The sequence below is a fragment of the Nicotiana tabacum genome, chromosome 16 (genome assembly GCF_000715075.1).
Source record: "Nicotiana tabacum cultivar K326 chromosome 16, ASM71507v2, whole genome shotgun sequence".
NCBI classification, from domain to species: Eukaryota; Viridiplantae; Streptophyta; class Magnoliopsida; order Solanales; family Solanaceae; genus Nicotiana; species Nicotiana tabacum.
The window spans coordinates 55,764,922-55,789,014 of record NC_134095.1 but is presented as its reverse complement, the minus strand read 5'-3'; the positions used below and the strand labels follow the sequence as shown (position 1 = coordinate 55,789,014).

General features: G+C 38.0%; 1 protein-coding gene across 17 annotated transcripts; it reads left to right on the top strand.

Annotated features, from left to right (window-relative positions):
* Positions 1–151: 151 nt before the first annotated feature.
* LOC107784760 (protein GIGANTEA) lies at positions 152–22,326 on the top strand. 17 transcript variants are annotated; one of them, XM_075232829.1, is made up of 16 exons: positions 152–363; positions 899–913; positions 1,153–1,243; positions 5,503–5,574; positions 5,804–5,858; positions 5,964–6,082; positions 6,210–6,481; positions 8,125–8,180; positions 10,353–10,593; positions 10,670–10,820; positions 17,235–17,411; positions 17,533–19,065; positions 20,638–20,706; positions 21,015–21,233; positions 21,431–21,523; positions 21,637–22,326. In XM_075232829.1, exons 1-16 carry the CDS (start codon positions 167–169, stop codon positions 21,934–21,936), a joined length of 3,660 nt encoding a protein of 1,219 aa, XP_075088930.1. In that variant the 5' UTR covers positions 152–166; the 3' UTR covers positions 21,937–22,326. The 17 variants fall into 17 exon arrangements, with proteins under 17 accessions (XP_075088930.1, XP_075088929.1, XP_075088926.1 ...); XM_075232828.1 differs by having other exon boundaries at positions 10,341–10,593; XM_075232825.1 differs by having other exon boundaries at positions 5,964–6,124; positions 10,341–10,593.
* The last annotated feature ends 1,767 nt before the right edge of the window (positions 22,327–24,093 follow it).

Genomic DNA, 24,093 nt, shown 5'->3' with positions numbered 1-24,093 from the left:
CACTAAAACTGTACGAGATGTTTTAATTGTCGCTATTTGTGTCAGAAGACTGTCATGAGACACATGCATGTCATGTCATGATGATACATTCATGTTACCATGACGCGGTTGAATGACATGCCACATTATGGGCACTAAGGCGTGAAGGAAAATATCAAAGCCACGTATGCAAATTTCAAGGAAGAGGGAGAGCTCAGCTAAAGATCTCTTCTCTTCCTCTCTGTATCTCTCTCTTTCTTTCTCTCTCCTCACATTATTTTCTTTTCTCTCTCTTCTCCTCCACCCAAAAATCTGTAGAAACAATCTTCTTCAAATTCCTTACAAGATTTTCACGCACCCACTTTCAGAAAATTTCCATTGCAGGTATTCCTTTTTTTCCCTTTAATTTTCTATTTTTTCTGCTATTACTTTTTTATTTTCTTTTATATTTTTAGCTCCATATTTCTTGCTTTTGCCTCAGTTTATAATGGAATTGGTTAAAAAGTGTGAAAATTGATACAAAGGGTACTGATAGTTCTGAACTTTATTTTGTTATTTCAGTGATTAGAGAGTTCAAGCAAAGTAATGTGACTCTATCTTAAGTTGTAGTATCTGTTATTCAAGATTCAATTTTGATGACTTAAGCTGCATCTTCAAGAGAAAATATTTGATGTTATTAAGTTTATTTAATCATTTTTAAATTTTTATTGGAACTAAAAAAGTTAGTAATCTGGAAATTTATTGCAGAATTATAGGATTGTTGAATTTTGCATTTAAATTGATAAAAGGGGTTATGAAACTTCTGAACTTCTGTGATTGGTTTGATGAACTAATAAACCTTCTTTTTTAGCTCATGGAAGATACTTATTTCATTGTGCATCTGTCTAACAGTTTGAGGAACAATGTTTTTGTTTTGCAGGAGAAATAGTTGTAGGTAGTATCTGCTTACTATTTAATTAGGGAAATTTTACATTCCCATTTTCTGCATATTGTTTCAGCCAGTGATACCTTGAAGCTCGGTGGTTTTGCATGTTAGAAGTTCTGGACCATCCTTTGCTTTGGGATCCAAGAATGTTGAATTACAATCTGTGGATCCTTGATTGGTAGTGGTACTTGCTGGCCTTACTTGTGAGCAGCCTCTCATACTGATTAAAATTCTTGGATTAACAACAGTTATATGGCTGCTACATGCGAGAGGTGGATTGATGGCCTTCAATTCTCCTCATTATTTTGGCCTCCCCCTCAAGATGCACAGCAACGGAAGGTGTGATCATTTTCTCTTAACATTACAAGTCATTTATATAATTTTTTCTATTGCTTTGGTTTGGTTTAAGTACTTTTTGTCATACTTTTAGAGACCAGATATTTTGCTTTGTTGAGGCTTTTTCCTTTTCAGTTATTTGTTTTTTCGTTTGTTTCTTTTTGATCCGCAACATGTAGAATGCTCGCACCAGTATCCGAGAAACATTAGTTTTTGCCTGAAATATTTTCCCTATTTATTTTGTTATTTAAGGGGCGCTTAGACACACTTAAGTCGTGAAGCTACCTGCAGTACAGGTTGGCGCTTCACCTTGCTTAGATGCCATTTTAGTAGTCACTAAGGTGCGTATTTGCGCCGTACAGGTTGCACGCTTCACCTTGCTTAGTCGCCATTTTAGTGTAGTCACTAAGGTGCATATTTGCAATACAGGTTTCGCGCTTCACCTTAGATGCAATTTTAGTGTGGTCACTAAGATGCAGATTTGCTTCCATAGGTTCTTTCTTGAAGAGGGCAGGTCTAAGCAATAATAATAGCTGGCAAAACAATATTGTCGAGGAGGCGAAAGGGGCTATGCGTAAGATGAACTAGGAAAGAGCAACTGGGCCAGACGAGATTCCGGTGGAGTTTTGGAAGAGTGCAGGTAAGGAAGGTTTGTATGACTCACTGGCCTATTTAATATCATTTTTAGGACATCTAAGATGCCCGAAGAATGGAGGTGGAGTATGATGATCCCCCTATACAAGATCAAGGGTGATATTCAAAACTGCAATAATTACAGGGGTATCAAGCTGCTAAACTACACTATGAATGTGGGAGAGAGTGGTGGAGATGAGGGTGAGGAGGATAGTATCTATATCCAAGAATCAGCTCGGATTCATGCTGGGGCGATCAACAACAGAAGTCATCCATCTCATAAGGAAGTTGATTGAGTAGTATAGGAAGAGGAACTTGCATATGATGTTCATCGATATGGAGAAACCATACGAAAAAGTCCTGAGGGAAGTTTAATGGAGGTGCTTGGAGGCGAGAGGTATCTCGGTAGCATACATTAGGGCGATTAAGGATATGTATGATGGAGTAAAGACCATGGTTAGAGATGCGGGAGGTGACTGGGGATACTTTCAGATCGTGATGGGGTTGCACTAGGGTTCAACTCTTTTAGCCCATTCTTATTCGCCTTGGAGATGGATGTATTGACGCGGCACAACCAGGGGGAGGTACCATGGTGTATATTATTAGTGCTGATTGACGAGACGTAGGGTGGAGTTAAAGCTAGGCTGGAGGTTTGGAGACAAAACCCTAAAAGCTAAAAGTTTCAGGTTGAACAAGACTAAAACCGAATACATGGAGTGCAAGTTCAGTGGCGTTACTCATGATGATGCAATAGAAGTGAGGCTTGATTCACAAGTCATCCCCAAGAGGAATAGTTTCAAGTATCTTAGGTCAGTAATCCAAAGTAATGGGAAGACTGATGAGGATGTCACACACCATATTGCAGCATGTTAGATGAAAATGGAGGCTCGCTTCTGATGTCTTGTGTGATAAGAAGGTTCCACTAAGACTTAAAAGGCAAGTTCTACAAAGTAGTGGTTAGACCAACTTTGTTGTATGTGGCAGAGTGTTGGCTAGTTAAAAACGCGCATGTCCAGAGGATGAAAGTGGGGGAAATGAGGATGCTGATATGGATGTGTGGACATACTAGAAGAGACAGGGTTCGGAATGAAGTTATTCGGGACAAGGTGGGGGTGGCCCCTATAGAGGAATAGATGCGGGAAGTAAGACCGAGATTGTACAGACATATGAAGAGGAGATACTCGGATGTCCCACTAAGGAGGTGCGAGAAGTTGGATATGGTGGGTTTCAGGAGGGGTAGAGAAAAGCCTAAGATTATAAAGGAGAGCTGATTAGGCAGGACATGACGAATCTTCAGCTTACTGAGGACGTGATCCTTGATAGAAGGTTGTGGAGGTTGAGAATTAGGGTAGAAAGTTAGTAGGTAATATAGCGTCCGACCTTTCCATATCAATATCTTTAGTATTACTCTGGTTCTGGCTATCCTAGGATCCCTATTATAACCTGTTGTTGCTTCTGTTCCAGTTTGTTACTATCTTGTTGTTGCCTCTATTTCTTTTCATAATATTTTCCTGATTTGTTATTCATTTCTTTACTGTTGTGACTGTGCTTACCTGAGCCGAGGGTCTATCAGAAACAACCTCTCTACCTGCATAAGGTAGGGGTAAGGTCTGCGTACCTCTACCCTCCCTAGATCCCATTTGTGAGAATTCACTGGGTATGTTATGTTGTTGTAAAGCAATATATAATTGTTAAGTGAAAATATTAGTAATTAGGAATATGAAATAAGAAATCTAGTTAAGATTGTTAGTAAGTTTGGATGAGAAATTTAAAGTTGTATCCGTACATATATACCAGAATGTAAAAGGATCGTCCTTAGTTTGATTTTATTACCTTTTCTAAAAAAAGTAATTTATTGACATCATTCATATATAGTATTTGCCTTCTTTTTTGACGTCCCTTTATTTCATAATTTTTTTTGCTTGTGCGCATGGTTTTTTTCCATGCATATATACAAAGAATAAACAAACAAATATTTTTTTCCCTTATTGCGCCTTTCTTCACTAGCATGCTTCCTTTGCATTTTGCATGCAAAAGCTTGGCAAAACGTGGCACCTTTTTTTACCCTTTTTGCCTTTGAGTAGGGATCAAAAGGTCCAGGGAGAAAAAAAAGACTAGCACTTTGGACGATGGAGCCAACATTGAAGATAAGGCTAGTATATGAACTCCTCTCCTTGTGAGTGAGAGAATCTATAAAGCTTGTGCTTTGGGTTGATCCATTGTAGTTGAATCTTCTCGGCAAGCATTTCGCTAAGAAAGCAACACAGGAAGTGGCATTAGCAAATGTTAACCTAATTAGAACAATATGTTCTTGGGAGACATGAAGCAAACTAAACCTCTCTAACACATGCGCCTTCTCCATTAGGGTATGGGGTCAGGGGAGCGTGACAGATCTCGAGCACAATTTATGCGGCATGGGAGTCTAATAACTTTTGCTCAGACCTTGTATGTGTGTGTGTGTGTGTATATATATATATATATTAATATTAATTAAGACATCCACTAAATATTTATAAATATGTGACTGTAAACCTAATTATTATTGTATATTAATTTGAGGTTGTTGCAGGAACCCATAAACTTCAAATCCTGGTGGCTTCTGTGAGTGGCCCTAGAGTTATTTTATCTCTGATTTAAAGGCCAAATGATGCATTGCACCACTTGTATTTTCGTGTTTTAATTTTTCCAATTTAATGAGATTGGTTTTCCACCATTGCAGCACATGTTCTTGCACTTTTTCCTTCTCAGATAGAATGTGTGTTCCATTTCAGGACCAAACACTTCAAGTTCCAACTTTCTAGCATAGTGCAGTATAAGGCAAAACTTGAGAATAAAGAACAAAATTAAATTTATGATAAACCCCTCAGAGAATTGTATTTCTCTTTCTTATTGTACTAGATTCTGTTCACGTGCCATATTAATCAGTACAAAGCTTTTTAAAATTCGTAAACTAAATTTATAATTACATTTTTCTACATCAATGTTGAAGGGTTAATTTAGCTTTTAAAGGGTTAATGTTGAAGGACAAATGTAAAAACTCTAAAGCAATGATAAGTTAATTTTATGGCAGATGCAAGAGAACTCTTCATAGACTCTAAAATTTGATCTCAAAGATATGTGATACTTGAATAAAAAAATTTCTGTATATACCTGGTTTCTCATTTCTGAGTAACTAAAGGGCTGCATTTGATTAGTGTACAATATATGTACATGTATTAAAAGTATTCATTCAGTCTCTACATCTTCAAGCATCATTATAATGGCTATTATTATTACCCCTACGTATTTATTATAAGATGCTTGAGTACAAAATTGAAGGTAAGTTTACTTTTTGGAACAAAAATATTATATAAATAGTGTTTAAGTAAAGGGTAAAAAGGTCATTTAGGTTTTGATGGGTATTTTAGGAATTTAATCTTACACTTTGGGCTTCACACTTATAATATAGTATATGAGTATGACCCGCATTTTTTTAATGTATAGATTTGAATAGGTCATATGTGTGTTTATTGCGTTATCATCTTGAACATTTAAATGTATGTAGAAGGATATTTGTTTTTTTCTTTTGTTTGCTGTCTTCTGATATTTGTATCTTCAGTCATAACAGCCTTCTTGATTCTCTTTTGTAGGCTCAAATTACTGCCTATGTTGAGTACTTTGGTCAATTCACATCAGAACAATTTCCTGAAGATATAGCTGAGGTATTTAGTCACATCAGAAACTATCCTCCCAAGCAGATCTTCTGCTTGAGCCGAGGGTCTATCGGAAACAGGCTCTCTACCCCTTGGGGTAGGGGTAAGGTCTGCGTACACTCTACCCTCCCCAGACCCCACTTGTGGGATTTTACTGGGTTATTGTTGCTGTTGTTGTTGTTTCTCTACCTAGCTGAATGTGTTCAATCTTCCTGATTAATGTGTATTATCTTGGCAGCTGATACGGCACCGGTACCCATCCAAGGAAAACCGACTTTTTGACGATGTTTTAGGTATCATGATAACCATGCTTTAAGATTACTGAGGTTGATTGATTTTATCTGTCTTTTGATTAATTTGCTTTTAATTTCCAGCAACTTTTGTTCTTCACCACCCAGATCATGGCCATGCTGTAATTCTTCCAATTATTTCATGCATCATTGATGGAACACTGGACTATGACAAAAGTTGTCCGCCTTTTGCTTCTTTCATATCATTGGTTTGCCCAAACAGTGAGGTACTCAGAATCTTGAACTATCAATTTGAAGGATTGAGCCATGTAAATACAATGGTCTTTCAAGCAAATGCATTCTACTTCTTGCTAAAGAGGAGTCTTCAAACTAATTCCTTGCTCATAAATGCAGAAGGAATATTCAGAACAGTGGGCTCTTGCATGTGGAGAGATTTTACGAATTTTGACACACTACAACCGCCCGATTTACAAAGTTGTGCAACAGGAAGGTGGAGCAGATAGAAGCAGTGGAGGAAACCATGCTTCAACAAGTAAATCTGCTGATAGCGAACCTAGTTTGCCCTCTATGCACCACGAGAGGAAACCGCTGAGGCCATTGTCTCCATGGATTACTGATATTCTGGTCGCCGCACCTCTAGGTATTAGAAGTGATTACTTCCGTTGGTAAGTGTGCAGTGTGTCAAATATGGTTGCCTATGCCTCTACTTTTTCATTATATTTCGAATTCATCATGATGAACGACTAATCATTAACAATAGTTAAAACCTAATATAACTTTCCTGTTCTTATCATTTCCAATGTTCCATGCTTCCGGACGCTTTCTTTAGAAGATTAATTGTGGCATTGAGTCCGTACTTGTTTATCTTAGTTGTGGATGAGCTAACTAATAATGAACTAACTAATCTTAGTTGTGGACGATAACTAATGTTTATCGTATGCTTTTCCATATGATGTTGTGCTAAGTGATGAAACTCGCGAGTGTATCAAAGAAAAGCTTGAATTATTGAGAAGTACTCAAAAGTAAGGGTTTTGGATGAGTAAAAGTAAAACTGAATATATGCACGGCAAGTTTTGGCAACATAAGAAAAGTGAAGTTGAGGTGAGATTAGACGGGGTTGCGGTGCCTAAGTGAAGTTGGCGTACTGATTTGAGTTGTTATAAATGACTCCATTTTTCTTGAATTAGTTGAGGTTCCTCGTTTACTATACTATTGGGCCTATCATATTAGCAATGTAGGACCACGAATTAACCCATTTTCCTTGGTCCAGTCATATATCCGAACTTTGAATCTTGTATCACCTTCTTTCCGGATCTCTCTTCCTCTAAACTAACAGAAAATTTTGATAGCTCTTCCAGCTTTGTCTTCAATTGTAATCAATTTGAACAATCTGGCACCTCCATATGTCATCGACCTCTCCATTTTCGATGTTGTAATTGTGATCAAGTTTGGTTGGTTAAAAACTTAGTTCATTTTCTCGGTGTAATCCAAACCCTTTAAGCCGAGTTAAATGCTATGTATAATCTACGGGTTCAACTGAGCCCAACATTTTTACACACGTAGCATAGATATATATGTGAGAGATCACTAAAGTATTTAACAAAAATTTTAAACAAATTTTAAAATCTGAAACTGCAAAAGTGCATTGTATTTAGTAGTGAGAATATAAAGATTGAATGATCAAGTTTAAATCAAGGATCTCCCTATGCCTTTAATAGCTTTGCCATTTTCATCACAGATAAAACTTGGTATTTTCTGCTTTCTTTAATGAGTAGTTTGACCCTGAACAAGTTGGTTAAAGTTATAATCTTAAATCAACATCCGTATAATCTGTTGAAAAAAACCTATATGGGACAAGTGAATGGATAATCTGTCCAAACTCCCAGCAAAACTGTATTCTTCCTCAACCCGTGATTCTAGTGGTCCGGCAGCACAAGGGCTTCACTCATATGCCTATTTCCTATTTCAGTACGCTATCTACCTCTATTTTCATTGGAAATCAGAAAAGCAGCAGGGTGCTCCCAAGCTAGGCACCTTCAAGCCTGCTGACAGTCTCCATTTTTAACTGCCTTGTAAGCTACATGGGCTAGCCTACTCAATGATCAAAATATCCTACCAAATGTTTTATCTGGTTTTTGGTGCTTCTCAAGTTAAAGAACTTTAGGAACATTGTCACTCTGGCCTGAATCTTATCATGTTAAATTATGTTTTTAGGCTAATTCATAGACTTTAGACACTGATGAGTATTAGGAAGTTAGAACTACACTTTCCTGCAGTTGATGTAGAAAGGTGATTCACGTATATGTAGGTGTGGTGGTGTTATGGGGAAGTATGCTGCCGGAGAATTAAAGCCGCCATCAACTGGTATGTGCATTTCCTTTCTTGAAATATTTATGTCTAGGAATATTCTTGAATATTTCTTGAACTAAAGCTGCCATCAACTGGTGTGAATACTTGCTGATAAGGTGTTTTATGAATGTATCTCTTGAATGCTAGAAGTCTTCTCAGACCTTTGCTAATAAAACCTGAGAATAGCTTATTGACGTTCTTTTTATTACCACATCTGTTGTCATTGCCTAGTTAAATTGTCTCGTTATTCATGTTTAAGGAGCTTATTGGAAATTTAGTCTATATTGATTCCGGAGTTCTAGTTTACTGTTATGTTATCTCAGCATTATTTCTAAGTAGTCTCTTACTATATATCCTGGAGTCCAATATGATGTCTCCTCTCCCGCTCTCTATGCTACTAGCATTGCTCCATCAAGGTGACAACGCATCAATTTTGTATCAATTCATATCAGATGTAAAAAGGCCCAAAAATTTACTAAAGTTTCAATAAATAGGCCTTGGACAGGAAAATACCAAGTCAATAGCTTTCTAGACACTGAAATCCCGTGTAATTTCACTCCATCGTCATTCTTCCGGTGGAAGATATATTTGTAATGATATATAATGTCTTACTTTGGCACTTTTATTTTATTTTGATAACAATGATGATATGAGTTGAGCTAAATGAAAGGAATGAGGATTCATATCGCCGACCCCAACTTGTTTGGGATTGAGGCGTAGTTGTTTTTGTTGTTGGTGTTGTTGTGATGTTTTACGTTTACTTTCCATAGTCTGTACTCTCCAAGTCTTGCTTCATAGCTTTTACTTCTTGATAACCCCCTTGCTGGTTTTGTTATTTAACACAATATTATTTTGTATAGCATTGATTAGTTCATTCATAACTAAGATAAAAATGAAGGGTTAAACGCAGGTCCATAGATGAGGCTTCTGAGAGAGTTTGCAAGCAACTTGGAAATAAAGTTTGCCTGGGACTGCTACTCAGAGTATAGCTAGATAACACCAGAAATAACTGAAAATGAATAGGTGGTGTCTCAAGCATGGTTCAATTGCAGTGATGATCAAAAATCACTGAAAAGTGATTGGAATAGTGACAAGATAGAGCTGGATGTAAGTTAGAAATCTATCAGAAAACCACCAAAAACCTACTGGAATTTTTTTTGAAGTTAGATAGAGCAGTTTGTATGCCTCAGTTGACTCCAAAAGTGAAAGAGACTCCAACCACAGATCATTGAAATTTGAAAATTTTCACCAGAAAGGAGATTGACTCATTCAGACTAGGGTTCCATACTTGGAGGGATGTGTGAGATCAAAGCCTGAGTCAATCACCAAGAAGCCAGAAAATTGGACTGAAGCTTGTAGGATAGGGTACACATGCGATGTCAGGAGAGCGTGGCATCAGATTTTCTGAGATCCAAACATGACTTAGCTTCAAGTGACTGCACAGCTTCTCAGGTTCTGTTCGTACTCCTGGTCCTATAGCTGGTGCTAGTTTATATGCACAACACTCACAAAAGTAAGAAGATCCTGGACATTTCGGTGATTGCTGGAAAACCATGTTGACGATCTTTTTCTCTCTTACACGTCACTGGTGACCGCACAGCTCATAGCTAGAGTTTAGTTCTCACATTTGTTCTGAGACCATATGAAAAGTATGAGAGAATTGCAAGGATGTATGACACTAATGTCTTACGCATGAATCCTTTAACAGCCACACTATACATTTTGTATATTTACATTTGCTCGATATGGGAGACTTACACTTGCAACTCTGTATAACACTCGAGTGTAACTTTTCACATTTTAGTTATATCTAAAACAGTTACCTGATTAATGGGGCATGTAGAACAATCCTTTTCTCCTTCCTGTTTATTGGAGGCCACACTTGCTTCCCGTCTCCAGTTATCCTTGTGACACAAGATATCAGGTACCTCATAGAGAGAAGGATACAACCAATTTCTTGGTAGAAAATCTAACCTCTTTCCATATATGAAAGTTCACAGTGCCGGTTGTATGAATTATTATATATGTTTCATAATATATTTGCATTCTTTCCTTGCAATTCTTTTTTGTATCCATCCTATTACACCAATAAATTTACTTTCATATGGAATTATGTGATAGTATTCCGAAAGAATGTTCATATTTTAGAATTGTGATATACTTTATTGACTTTAGATTTTATCGTAGCTTCTTCTCGTGGCTCTGGAAAGCATCCTCAGTTAATCCCTTCAACTCCGAGGTGGGCAGTTGCTAATGGTGCTGGTGTTATTTTAAGTGTTTGTGATGAAGAAGTTGCTCGTTATGAGACAGCTACCTTGACTGCAGTGGCCGTCCCTGCTCTTCTGCTTCCACCTCCCACAACACCCATGGATGAGCATCTTGTTGCAGGGCTACCAGCACTTGAGCCGTATGCACGATTGTTTCATCGGTAAGAGCATTGGTCATCTTATCTTTTAGGGCTTTTGGTATAGGAAAGTTACTTTTAACTTGTGTTTCTGGACTAGATACTATGCAATTGCTACTCCAAGTGCGACCCAGAGGCTTCTTCTTGGACTTTTAGAAGCTCCACCGTCATGGGCTCCAGATGCACTTGATGCTGCTGTTCAACTAGTGGAACTTCTTCGAGCAGCTGAAGATTATGCTTCTGGCTTGCGGGTATGTTATAAAATTTCAAACAGAGTAGTTTGAACAAGCTCTTGGTGAGTGTTTGAATGTGTTGGCCATCTTTATCATTTACTCGGCTTTTCTTTTGAGGTTTCTATGTACAGTATGCTGACACTTTTGAACTATCATGATCTATTGGGCACACGATTGAACTGTTTACGATATGAATTGAGTGGTGTTACATCTTAAGCACTATGTGATGTTTCTACCAGCATCATTAATCTTCTACACATGTCACCACTCTAATGCAGGTTTATACACTTCATCCAAATCTAGACTTTTCTTAGCTTCACTAACTTCCGTAAAAATTACGGAGACAACTTCTGCAAAGGATTCTTGTTTTAATAGGTTTACAAGAAGTGCGTAAATCCCATCCTAGTTGATCTTTTATTTTACTCTACTCCCCCATAGCATAAACAACTTAGGCTCACCAAAGTTGGTAGTGCTTTAGCTTACACATGAAAATTTCTAAGCTGATCTATGATGATATGAGCAGTTCTTGAGGAAGAACCTAGAATTGACGAGATAATGGCCAGACTCGAGAAGGCAGTGCAGGGTTGTTTCCAAATTTTAAACGGGGCCATTCTTTTTGGAACATACCAGAAAAGAAATAGGTTCATATAAACTGGAATAAAAGGGAGTTTTGAGCTAAACAAGAGGCTCAAGGGGAAAATGAACTTGAAGCTTCTTAGCTAATTGCTTAAGCTTTTAGATGAGATGATAACACAATTTAATAATGCAAATATAGTCCCGGGTTCAAGTGCCACCGCCCCATTATGAAAAAGTATTTCTACATGCTTTGCCCGAAAAAAAAAAATCAAAGCATGCAAGTGAAGGAACGTGTTAAAGGCATAATTGAGTAAATAGAAGTGTCTCCTCTCTAATAACTTAAGCTTTTAAATAAAGTAACCATACAGTTGAGGAGGTGTCTTGGAATTTGGACAAGAGAACTGTTTGAAAAAAATGGAAGAATTTTTGGAAAAAAGTGTTTGGCTAAAGTCTTTTCAAAAAAAAAATGGCGGAGAAGTGCGTCACTTTTTGAATCATTAAATCTTCTTCCACTCTCAAAACATCTCACAAAACTTTATCAAAGTACAATTATCGATTGGCCTTTGGATGGTCCCACCACCCTTAATGGTATATTAGCAGTAACGGTTCTGATGTCTGAGTTGTTTGTCCTAACACAGTAAGTGACTGAACTCAGAGGTTCATTTTAGTGGAAGTTATTTATCAAAAAGAAGAAACAAAGTGAAATCAGAAGGTCGAGGCCCTGGTATTTGCTCCACCCTTGTTTTTTACGCACTCATTAAGAGAGGGAAAACAAATACTATGTGGAAATAATTTAACTTAAACTTCCAATTGTGCCCTCGGTGAAAAGCTTTTATAGCCACACAAATACTCTGCCATGTTTACACCACAAGTTTCAAAAGAATTATAGCCACATAAATGTTTTGTTTAGGACCACAAGTTTCAAAATTCTTAATTTCTTTCTTAAACTCCTGCCCAGTCAAATAAGTTCATATAAATTAGAACGGAGGTAGTATTAGTTTACTATTCCAACTTCATTTTCGAGCATATCAGAGGAAACAAATAGCTCTGTTCACCTTTTTCCTATTTTTTCCCTTTTTCTTGTTTGCCTTACTCCCTCTTCCTTTCCCTACTTCCCAGAGCCTATAGCTATGAGGCTTCGAATTCATATTTCAAGGGCTAGATGCTAGTTATGGAGGTTTCTTGAAGTTACCTGAGGCTCGGTAAAGCCCTAAGTCAGATTTGAATACCTGCAATTTCTAGATCAATATCAGCTTCAGCTAAATAGGTCATTTTTGTATACTTGGAATGTCAAGAATTTTAAATTGATGCTTCGGCTCCAAAAGTTTTTGAAAAAGATCAGTGAAGACAAGGGTCGTGACATCAGGCTCTTCTTGCAGACTAATGTTCCTTTGGCAGTCTTTATCTGGAGGATGTTCTGTACCCAAAGAATAACCAATGAATGAGGATTCATTGTATTTAATTTCAAAAAAGCAATGGTTTACTGACTGTTGAATCTCTACACAGAAGATTAAGATGAATTTATTCTTCTTTTTAGTTTTTGGTGTAAATAAGAATACATTGATGACCAGGATTCAATCATAGAAATCTTGGACTCCTTATGAGAAGAACAAGGATGTTTTGTTTTTGTTTTTGTCATAGCTCTTCATGATGTACATTCTGGCTCCCAGCACAAATTTTGTTCTGATGATTTAATAAATATATTAGATATGTTATTCAAAAAAAAAAAAAAAACTTAGAGCTCAGAATTAAATAGTGCCATGGGGCGAAAGGCCTAGGGTTTTGAGCAGCCATGGATGCTGTCGTCTCTCCCCAGCCTCAAGCTGTGGGAGAGCCCATCCAAATCAGTGCAGAAACACGCCCAAAAAGCAATACAAAGCAGTCATATTTATCGCAGCTACAAGGAAAGCATTCTGCCGCAAATCGTCAAAACTCGAGCTATGTCCAGTCACGTTTGAACATGGTGAACCTACTGTGGAATTCACCATTGAAGAGGTAAATGCATTCACCATCGAAGAAGGTTTACATCAAGCAGTCATCCTCAAGTTCTCGTATGGAAAACCTGATCTTCAGGAGTTGCGACAATTGATACCCAAACAATTTGATGTCAAAGGCTACTGTAATATTGGACAATTGGAATATCGACATGTACTAGTAAGGTTTGATTTGTTTGAAGATTTTGTTCAAGTTTTATCTAGATCCACAGGTTATGTTAAATCGAAGGGCGATGAGTTTTTCTTTAGATCGTTCCCATGGACAATTGGTTTTAATCCGCGAGAAGAAACTCCAAAGTCAGTTGTTTGGATTTCCTTTCCTGATTTACCTGCAAATTTCTTTGCCAAGAAGTCTCTAATGTCCATAGCTTCAGCAGTTGGCAAACCTTTAGCAGTGGACAAAGCGACACAAGATAGAACTCGACCAAGTACGGCCAGAGTTAAGGTGTTACTTGATTTACTGGCCAAACATCCTATGCGAGTTAGGATAAATATTGTGGATAAAAATTCTGGGAAGTTAGTTGAACATTATCAAGAGATTATGTATGATAATCTCCCAAAATATTGCACCTGCTGTAATCATCAAGGACATGACGTAAAATCGTGTCGTTGGAGGATGGAGAAAACTAACGAAGAAGTTGCGTCAGTGGTTGAAATTGAAGGGCTGGGCAGTATTGAGAAATTAGAAGGTGATGCTAGGGAGTTTCTCAATACTAAAAGGGCAGAACAATTGGTCGATGAAGCAGCAAAGATGAAAGTAGTCGAGCAGCAGCTGCTGCTAACTGACTTTGAAAAACAAGTTGGATCAAAAGATGTTAATGGCCAAGCTAATGTAATGAAAGCTGTAACAGGGGCATTGAAAGATGCTACTGATCATGCAAAGCAGACTGTCAATGTAGAGGCTAAATTTCCAAACGCACAAGCTGAAAGGGAGCAGGGATTTGAGCAGGGTAGTCTGGCACAGGTAAATACTGTTGTGCCTGTTACACCTGTGGGGAAAGCAGTAGTAAAAGGTGCTGAAGGTTTTGATCAATTCGGGACTGCTGCAATGTTGAAAAAACATGTTGATATTGATGCTGTAAATGGTGCAGCTGCTGTCCCTGCTGCTACAGCATTGGCAATACATAAGTCTGTGACTACAGATAATGCTATTTTGTCCAGTGATCCTGTGCCTGATCGTGCTGCAGCAGGGGCTACTAAAGGACCAGGGGATAGGCAAAGATTTGATGAAGTTGGGCATCGAACACCTAGTGCACATGTGCTTACTACTGGTGTTATAACACCATTAGTAGCAGCTTTTGATCATGAACAAATTTTAACTCCAACAGGTATGGCATCAGCTCATGGGGGTTCGCTGCAGCAGGATATCCAAAAAGCAACTTCTGTTGCTACTAGTGCAATGGCTAGTAGAACTACAGCAGCAAATGGATCTGCTAACGTTGGTGCAACAGCTATGCAGGCAAATGCTACTGCTGGTGTTGGATTAGATATTACAGGCTTTAAACGTGAGGCAACACCAAGAACCAGCCATCCAAAAACACCACAAAGTGTACAACAAAAGCAGAAATCAGAAGTTTCAGATGCACCAGTAAATGGCTCAAATCGAATGATGCCAAGGAGTAAAGCCTGGGCAGATCGAGCTGAGTATGAAGAAGAGGAGCATTGGGAAAATAGTGTGGATGAAGAGCTTGATGATTCCATTGAACAACAATCTGGGCAGCAGCAGCGACGCAGTCAAGAAGCTTCTTATGCTCATGATCATTCCCCTGGAATGCAACAACAGCGTGCACGCACTCAATGTGATGCACTACTGCATCCAAATGCAGGACAGAAGCAACATTTTCCTACTAGCTTCATGACTGGACAGCAGAAGCAGACTACAGGCAGTCTACAGATTGAAACGAGCACAGTGGTTACTAGCTCGAAGGCAAAGGCAGCAAACAAGAAATCTGGAAGGCAGAAGCAGCAAATTGTGAACACTCCTACTGCTATTTGTGATCGACATGAAGCAGCACCAAATCCGGGACAGCAACAGCTAATTGAAAACAGTCCACAGTCAGTAATTCAGGTGCCAAAAGATGGACAGCAACACAAGGATAGAGTTTGGCTCGATGCGATGCAGCAGCGAAATGGCACAAATGTACCTGAAGCCAACTCGATTGTAGTGCTAGACGCAAATCAATCTGGGCAGCAACAGCTTGATCCAAACAATTCACCTGTTATACATACTTATGGTCAAAAAGCAACAACAATGTCCAAATTGGCATCGACTTCGACATATGCTGGACAGCAACAACTTATTCCAGCTGATAGTGGTCATCGACAAGTCACAGCACCAACATCTGGACAGAAGCAAATTGCTACAACCAGTCAAGTTATGTCAGACGATGAGAGAATTTATTTGGAATCAATGCTGAGTGCCAATGCTCCTCAATCTGTGAATTTGGGGATACACTTGAATTTAGCAAGAGAAGACGATCCAATTTTTGCACTGTCTAGGCAACAGGATGTATCACCCTCGCGCATCGGACCAAATCACAACATTCGTATAAGAGATAAAAGCTGGGAAGGCAAGGTGAGTGATGAAGGAATTGTTAGGCGACCTCCAATGAGAGTTGCCAAATAAAAGCAGGATGCCTCAACTACTTCTACGAGGTCCAACCGTTCAAAAAGGAAATGATGATTTTTGAATACATTTTGCACACGGTTGAGGGAATCAACAAAGAATTACAAATTGAAGATTTTACAAGTTTGGAAAAGAAGGGACAAGAATCAAATGGGTACTACATTTTATTTTACCACGTTCTTAGTATCCTCATCTGTAATATCATCACAGAGTATGTTATAAACTCTCTGATGATCATAGAATATTTGATCCTTTCAAGTTCATATTTTTTACATGCTTGTTAGTTCGCGAGGCTATTGTATGCCTCAATAGGATTAGTAAGGTAAGGTTTAGCCCGGTTTGTGTTGCCTTGGTCCTATGCCTTTGAAAATTATCCACACGCTATGAGATTATATGCCCTCGTGAGACGTTGCCGACAGCTACATCATGAATCCTCTACATGAGGCTGTCATCATAAGGCAGTGTGAGGCGCAGAGGAGTGATTATATAGCCAAGGCATTTGTGTAACAATACCGGTGTTATTGTCCCCCTTATTTCTACTCTTCCTAATTGTTGTATTTTTATTTTTATTTTATTAATAAAAAATTAGCCCTAGGCGCTTGCCTAGCGGATGGCTAAAAAAAATATATATATATATAAAAAAAAAATAGTGCCATGAACAATATTTGATTGCTGAACTTGGAGGATCAGAAATACTGTATTGTTTTATTTATAGGCCGAATATTCGAGTTTCTGTTTTCAAGGCTCATAGCCTTGTATCGTCTACCATAATTTCTTTAGATCCTTGCCATGTAGGATGGTCCTACGTATACCAAACAGACCCTATATTTTGTGGTAAAATTCTGTCACATCCCTTAATCCTGCATCCAAAAGGGGGTTTGTACCATGATGTGCGGACATTACATGATATTGTTTCCGTTCTTTCATCTCTCCAAGTCGTTGCTTAATATGCCTACAGTCTTTAGATGCATCACATAGAGCCATTTTGTAATGACTGACCTTCTTGCACATTGCCAGTTCTTTAATTCTTTTTCTCAGCTTGCTATGAAGTCCTTTGCATAAATTATGAACTCTTGTATGTTCACCACCAAAAGATATTCAATTAACTATGGAAGTCTACATATCAAATCCTAGGATAGCTGCTTTAATACTCCACTAACTGAAGTTTGTCCTGTCTTAATTGTTATTGATTTCAATTTACATGTAGAATTTCTAACCTTCTATGCATTGATGAAGCTTCCTAGGAATTGGATGCATTTGCATTTCTTGCGTGCAATTGGAATTGCAATGTCCATGAGAGCAGGCATTGCTGCAGATGCTGCAGCTGCTTTACTTTTCCGAATACTTTCACAACCTGCTCTGCTCTTTCCTCCATTAAGACAAGTTGAAGGAATTGAAGTTCAACTCGAACAGGTATAGCCACTTGAGTGTATTATTTGTGATAAAATTCCATTCTTTCTGCAGAATTCTTGAAATTTATCCAGTAGTTGTTGTGATAGTGACTACCTATCACTCATGAAATTTTGTTCTTCAGAGAGAAGTACCTGCAGCAGAAGCCACAGTTGAAGCCACTGCACAAGGGATTGCATCAATGCTTTGTGCACATGGGCCTGAGGTTGAATGGAGAATATGTACCATATGGGAAGCTGCATATGGCTTGATTCCTTTAAGTTCATCAGCTGTTGATCTTCCTGAAATTATAGTTGCGACCCCTCTGCAACCGCCCAATTTATCGTGGAACCTGTATATACCACTACTTAAGGTTCTTGAGTATCTTCCTCGTGGGAGTCCATCTGAAACTTGTCTCATGAAAATATTTGCTGCTACAGTTGAAGCAATTCTTCAGAGAACGTTCCCACCTGAGTCCTCCAAAGAAGAAATCAGGAAAACCAGATATGTTTTTGGCTCTGCCTCCAAAAACCTTGCCGTGGCAGAATTGCGAACAATGGTTCATTCATTATTCTTGGAGTCATGTGCTTCTGTAGAGCTTTCTTCTCGCCTTCTTTTTGTTGTCTTAACTGTATGCGTCAGTCATGAAGCAAAAACAAATGGGAGCAGAAGACCTGTAGGGAAAGATTCTTACCGACCTTGTGAAATGGGGATAGACTCGCTGGAAACCAGTGGAAAACAGAAAGAAAAAGGAACTAAGAAAGTGAAAAAGCAAGGACCTGTTTCAACGTTTGATTCTTATGTTCTTGCTGCTATCTGTGCTCTTTCATTTGAACTTCAGCTCTTCCCTTTGATTTCAAGAGGGACTAATTATTCAGATTCAAAAACCATCCTCGATGCTGCAAAATGTGCCAATGATTCGTCTATTGAGTTAAGAAACGGGATTCAGTCTGCTGTCTGTCATACTCGGAGGATATTGGCAATTCTGGAGGCTCTTTTCTCTTTGAAACCATCATCTGTTGGCACTTCTTGGAGTTACAGCTCAAATGAGATAGTTGCTGCAGCTATGGTTGCGGCTCATATTTCTGATCTGTTTAGACGTTCCAAGGCTTGCACACAGGCTCTTTCGATCTTAATACGGTGTAAGTGGGATAATGAAATCAACTCCAGAGCGTCTTCACTATATAACCTCATTGATATTCATAGCAAAGTTGTTGCATCAATTGTTGACAAGGCCGAACCATTGGAAGCACACCTAATACCTGCACCTGTTCTTAAGAAAAGAACCTCGTGCTTGAATGGGAAAAAACATAATAAATATAGCAATTGTAATTGCTTAACTGCAGAACAGTCATTGTTGCTCGAGTGCAAAGACTCAACCGACTGTAAGACCTTAACTATGAGTGAGAAAGTTCTACACTCAAGCGAGGTTGCACAAAGCACCACCGGTAAAGGGATCGTAAGTTTCCCTATAGATGCTTCGGATTTGGCCAACTTTCTAACAATGGACAGGCATATAGGATTTAATTGCAATGCACCAGATCTTATAAAGTCGGTACTCACGGAGAAACAAGAACTATGTTTTTCTGTTATCTCATTGCTGTGGCACAAGTTAATTGCATCACCTGAAACACAACCGAGTGCAGAAAGCACTTCCGCTCAGCAGGGATGGAGACAGGTATCTACCACATTACTTCATGATATTGATTATATATTGTAGCAGTTGAAATAAAACATACCTGAAAGCATATTTATGGTTAGTGCAATGCCAGAGCTTGTTATCACATGGTATTTTTGAACTTGGCTATCCCACGACCATTTTCACTTGGAGTTTCAAATAGTTGGTCGGCCCGTAGTTTTGGCATCAAAAATTTGAAGACAGTGTGAAGAGTATAGGCAAACCATAAAATCTGACCTTATCAGAAAAAAAAAGAGTGTAGGCAACCCCCAGTGCTGCATTTTAAGGAGATCATTAACCCTAGAAGCTTGGGAAATGTGTTTGAATTTCCTTCTTTATGTGTTTTAACGCTACATTCTTTTCCTCCCCCTCACCCCCTTCCGCATGGAGCTTTCTTGATAGGAAAATTCTATTTGCAATCTGTTGGCTGTAAACTGTAACAGTTTGGAGAGGCAATTGAAACTTCACGTTCCTAGAACTTGTTTATGCTTTGGGGAGAAGTTCTACTCTTTCCACTCTCATGGTTTGACAAAAGGAAGTGGAGGAAGAACGGGTGGAGAAATAACTTACGTGGCCCACCAATTTTTTCTCCCCAATCCTCTCATATTCTTCCCTCGTAGCTTTCCTTTCTATCTTTTCCCTAGTTTTCAAGCATAGGTAAGATCATGTTAAGGTAAATGGAGAATAATAGTGGAAGATGAACTCCAACTCTATTGTCGGGCAAAGTTGTAAGAGCAAAATATGGAGTGTCGAAAATACTTAAGGAAAGAACAACGATTTCAAGACAGCTAAGGATGCAAGGTCTATCTTTATAAGGTGGTATAAAATAGGGAATATCATGGGGGGGGGGGAGGGGGGGGAGTTGGTTATACCAAGAAAATTAAAGATGATGTTTTATGTCTGAGTTACAGTTGTTTATAGCACCAAAGTGCTTATCAATTTTTCTGTACATTTCTCCCTTAAAAAACAGTAAGAGACATCTTCTGAACTAAGTAAAATTTTGGTTAGAAACATCGGCTTTCATGAAATTAGTACCTTGCCGTTTTTTTGTGTGTGTGTCAGTGTGTGTGTGTAACATTTCCCTATAGGTATTATTAACATATGTTACACTGAAGAATATTAATTTGTAAGTCTGAAGAATTCAAATTCATCAAACAATTCAAATGCAAAACTATAATTTTCCATGACTATATTCTATGTACAACCAAACCATCTCTTCTAGAAAGGGATGACGGATGGAAAGATAGTTTCCCAGTTACCTACTCAAAAGATAGATGCGAGTAAAACTCGTCCTCCATTTCATACCTCAGTCCGGTGCCTATGTGACAACACATGGTTCTAGTATTATGTCTTCCACTATTATGACTTACAAAATACTATTTTAAATTCCCTATTTGGGTTTGGACCTGAATTTCACTTGGAAAGAAAGTTGAGATTTTGTGGGTGAAAATCATTACGTGCACTAGTACATTCAAATTTGTACTTATTCGGAGTAGCTTTTACCAAAAAGCAGCTTTTGCAATAGTACCTTCTACAATATAAGTTGCTTATTAGCTTTCACATGTTTTACAGGTCGTTGACGCACTATGCAACGTCGTATCAGCATTGCCTGCAAAAGCTGCAACAGCCATTGTTCTTCAGGTCCAGATTTCGCTTTTTTTGAACTCGATGATAACAAGAATATGAACTTTTCTTTTGAAAGATCCGTTAGATTCTTCACTATTTCTGTTAATTGAGTCCGTAAGGCTTTCACAGATGTACATGCTTTAAAATTTTGTATTTATGTCCATAATTTGTGGCCACATGTTTATAGAAGATATACATTTTAGATGTTCTTTGGTATGGGGTACTTCTCTGCCTTGTGAAATTTCTGACTTGCATCTTTAATCATCTTGTATCTTTTTCACCATATATTTTTAGTCACTTTCCTTGCTTCGTTTGCTTGTCAGGCGGACAAGGAATTACAACCATGGATTGCCAAAGATGATGATCTTGGCCAGAATATGTGGAGGATAAACCAACGAATAGTGAAATTGATCGCTGAACTAATGAGGAATCATGATACACCAGAATCTTTGGTAATTCTGGCTAGCGCACCGGACCTCCTTTTACGGGCGACAGATGGGATGCTTGTCGACGGAGAAGCGTGCACCTTGCCACAGCTAGAGGTAATAACATCTTCAGTTCAAACATTTATCATTTCTCATTGAAGTAAATATTTGATTCAGTAAGCGAGGACTTTACATATACTCTGAAGTTCCAAGTAATATGTCGTGTCTGAATGACAATTAATTGATCATCACATTCTATTTCCTTTTTTTTCCTTAATAAACTTGCATGCTTGCAACTAAATACTATCGAGCAGCTTCTGGAAGTGACAGCTAGAGCAGTACAACCAGTGCTTGAGTGGGGAGAATCTGGATTGGCAATCGCTGACGGTCTGTCAAACTTGTTAAAGGTATATGTCCTAAGTGAGTAAAATGATAAGTATTACATTTCTTATCACTTTTAAAATGAGAAATATACTTAAGGTACCAGCACTTACTAGAGTCCTTTGTCAATACATTTCAGTGTCGCTTACCGGCCACAGTTCGTTGTATTTCTCATCCAAGTGCTCTCGTACGTGCTCTCAGCACGTCAGTTCTTCGCGTCATCATGCATGCTGGATCAATAAAATCTAGTGCAAAACGAGCAGATGTAAACGGAATCCACGCTCCTGCATATAAGTACTTAAGCATTGGCATTATTGATTGGCGAGCGGATATTGAAAAGTGTTTGACATGGGAAGCTAACAGCCGAATTGAAAATGGGATGTGTACTAAATTTCTTGATATGGCTGCTAAGGAATTAGGCTGTACTATATGCATATGATCTAACTTAATACAATGGGGGCCTATATATTAGTTATCTTCCCATGCTTTGCCACATGAAATTCACAAGATTAGAAAGTGACTATCTATTGGCATGAGGATGGAGAAAGGGCAGAAACATATAGAATGAATGAGCTTTAGTTACACAGTCAGGAAATGAGATTAGTGTCCTTTCGCACATCCATTATTTGGTGTACGCTAGATAGTCCTTCTCTGGTTGTATTTTTTTTTTATTTTGGTTCAGTTTATGTTTGATGTACACCTGAATATGAACTTTATTGTAAAAATAGGATCTGTAATTGGTTTAATATTCAGTGTGACTTAAAAAAAGGGGTGGCTCCGCTTTGGGACCTAAGTCACCTCCTTGTAATAATCATGTCTGGTTTCTTGATAGTTTATTCAGCAAGTTGATGGTCTTTCTTATTTCAACCTTAGGGTAAATAATTTTAGTAATAATAAATATATCTCCTACTTACCAGTAATATACCAAAAAGTGAAGAATTTACGACATAATATGATTTTTTTTAAGTACTGTTTTCGGAACTTCCATTAGGTTGGGGAAAGTTTCGAATTCTCATAATTTTCCTCCATCTTGACCTAAGTGAATACAAATGAAAATGATGGCTTTACTACAAATTTGATTGTGAAACACATTATTTTTGCTGTTTTTTTTTCTCTCTTCTCCCCCCCCCCCCCCCTTCTAACTAGTAAGGAGTGGGAGCTGGTTTTAACACTGGGTACAAGTTTGCACTTCAGAAGTAGTAATACGTCACAATCCTAACGAGAATCAAACACAATTTATAAATTATAATGATAACGAACATACCTTCCCGTCAAGACGTGCTCCTAGTTACTTGCTAGACAAAGATTTTCTTTTGAAAAATTTGACTTAATTTTGCCTGACTTCTAAATCTAAAATCAAGGAGGCCATGAGTGATAGGATGTAAATCACTTCAGAAAAACTTCAAGGCTTGAATAACTTTTCTGATAAATTATTCTATGTATTCTGCGTTTAATAAAACCCTTTAAATATTCTCTTTTATACTTATTTCTCATTATCAACCAAATTACTCCCTTACTAAGAAAAATTTGTATCTTTGATTCTTGGGCTTATATTCGTAAAAATAGCACGGTATAGCCAGTTTTCGAACTGGTTATTCAAAAGTAGCCAGCGTTTACGAAGTTAATGAAAAATAGCCATTATTTTGTTGCAACAGAGACCGGTCCAACATAATATACTGGAGTTCGGTGCACCTGTGTATGACCTCCAACATATTATGCTAGACCGGTATATTTTGCTGACTCCAGTATAATATACTGGAGACTGGAGCACCGATGCTCCAAACTCCAGTATACTATACAGGACAAATATACTTCCTGGAACTCCAGTATATTATGCTGGAGTTCAAGCATACTTATGCTGGAACTCCAGTATAATATACTGGCGTATTTTCCGGGTTTTGAACAGTGTTTTCGCTCAGATTTATCTTTACACGAAAAGTGGCTAAATTTTGATTACTTTTGAAACTGAGCTATTTTTGAACGAGCAGTTGTAAATCTGGCTATTTTTGAATTTCTCCCCTTATATTCGGGTGAAGATGGCCTTTGAATTGCGAGGAACACATATTTTTTGTCGTTTCCATAAGGGTGAAATTCAAAAATAGCCAAATATACAATTAGGAATTGAAAATAACCACAATTTCAAAAGTAATCGAAATTGAATCTGAACAAAAATACTGTTAAAATCTGAATATATTCCAGCATAATATGCTGAAGTTCGATTTTTTTACATATGAGCTTCCAGCATGATATGCTGGAATTTTATAATGTGTTGGAGTTCCATCATAATATGCTGGAAGTTTATATGCTTGAGCTCCATAATCCCATATATTACGCTCGAACTTTCCATGTCCCGAAGTTCTAACATAATATGTTGGAAGTTTATACGCAGTAGCTCCATAATCTCGCATATTATGCTGGAACTTTTTGTGTTTCAGCAAAATAATGGATATTTTTCAATAATTTTGCAAACGCTGTCTATTTTTCGATTACTAATCCGAAAAATTATTAGCTCATGCTATTTTGACGAATTTTAAGTTGTTAGTATTGTCCCTTGATTGTGCCATACAAAATACTTTTAACTTTAAAGTTCTGCCCA

Excerpts from the sequence above, each read along its gene's own strand:
- LOC107784760 (XM_075232822.1), top strand. The coding sequence starts at position 167 with ATGCAAATTTCAAGGAAGAGGGAGAGCTCAGCTAAAGATCTCTTCTCT. Across the intron at positions 5,575-5,803 it reads TTCCTGAAGATATAGCTGAG|CTGATACGGCACCGGTACCC; the intron begins GTATTTAGTCAC and ends TTATCTTGGCAG. Across the intron at positions 10,821-17,234 it reads ATTATGCTTCTGGCTTGCGG|CTTCCTAGGAATTGGATGCA; the intron begins GTATGTTATAAA and ends GCATTGATGAAG.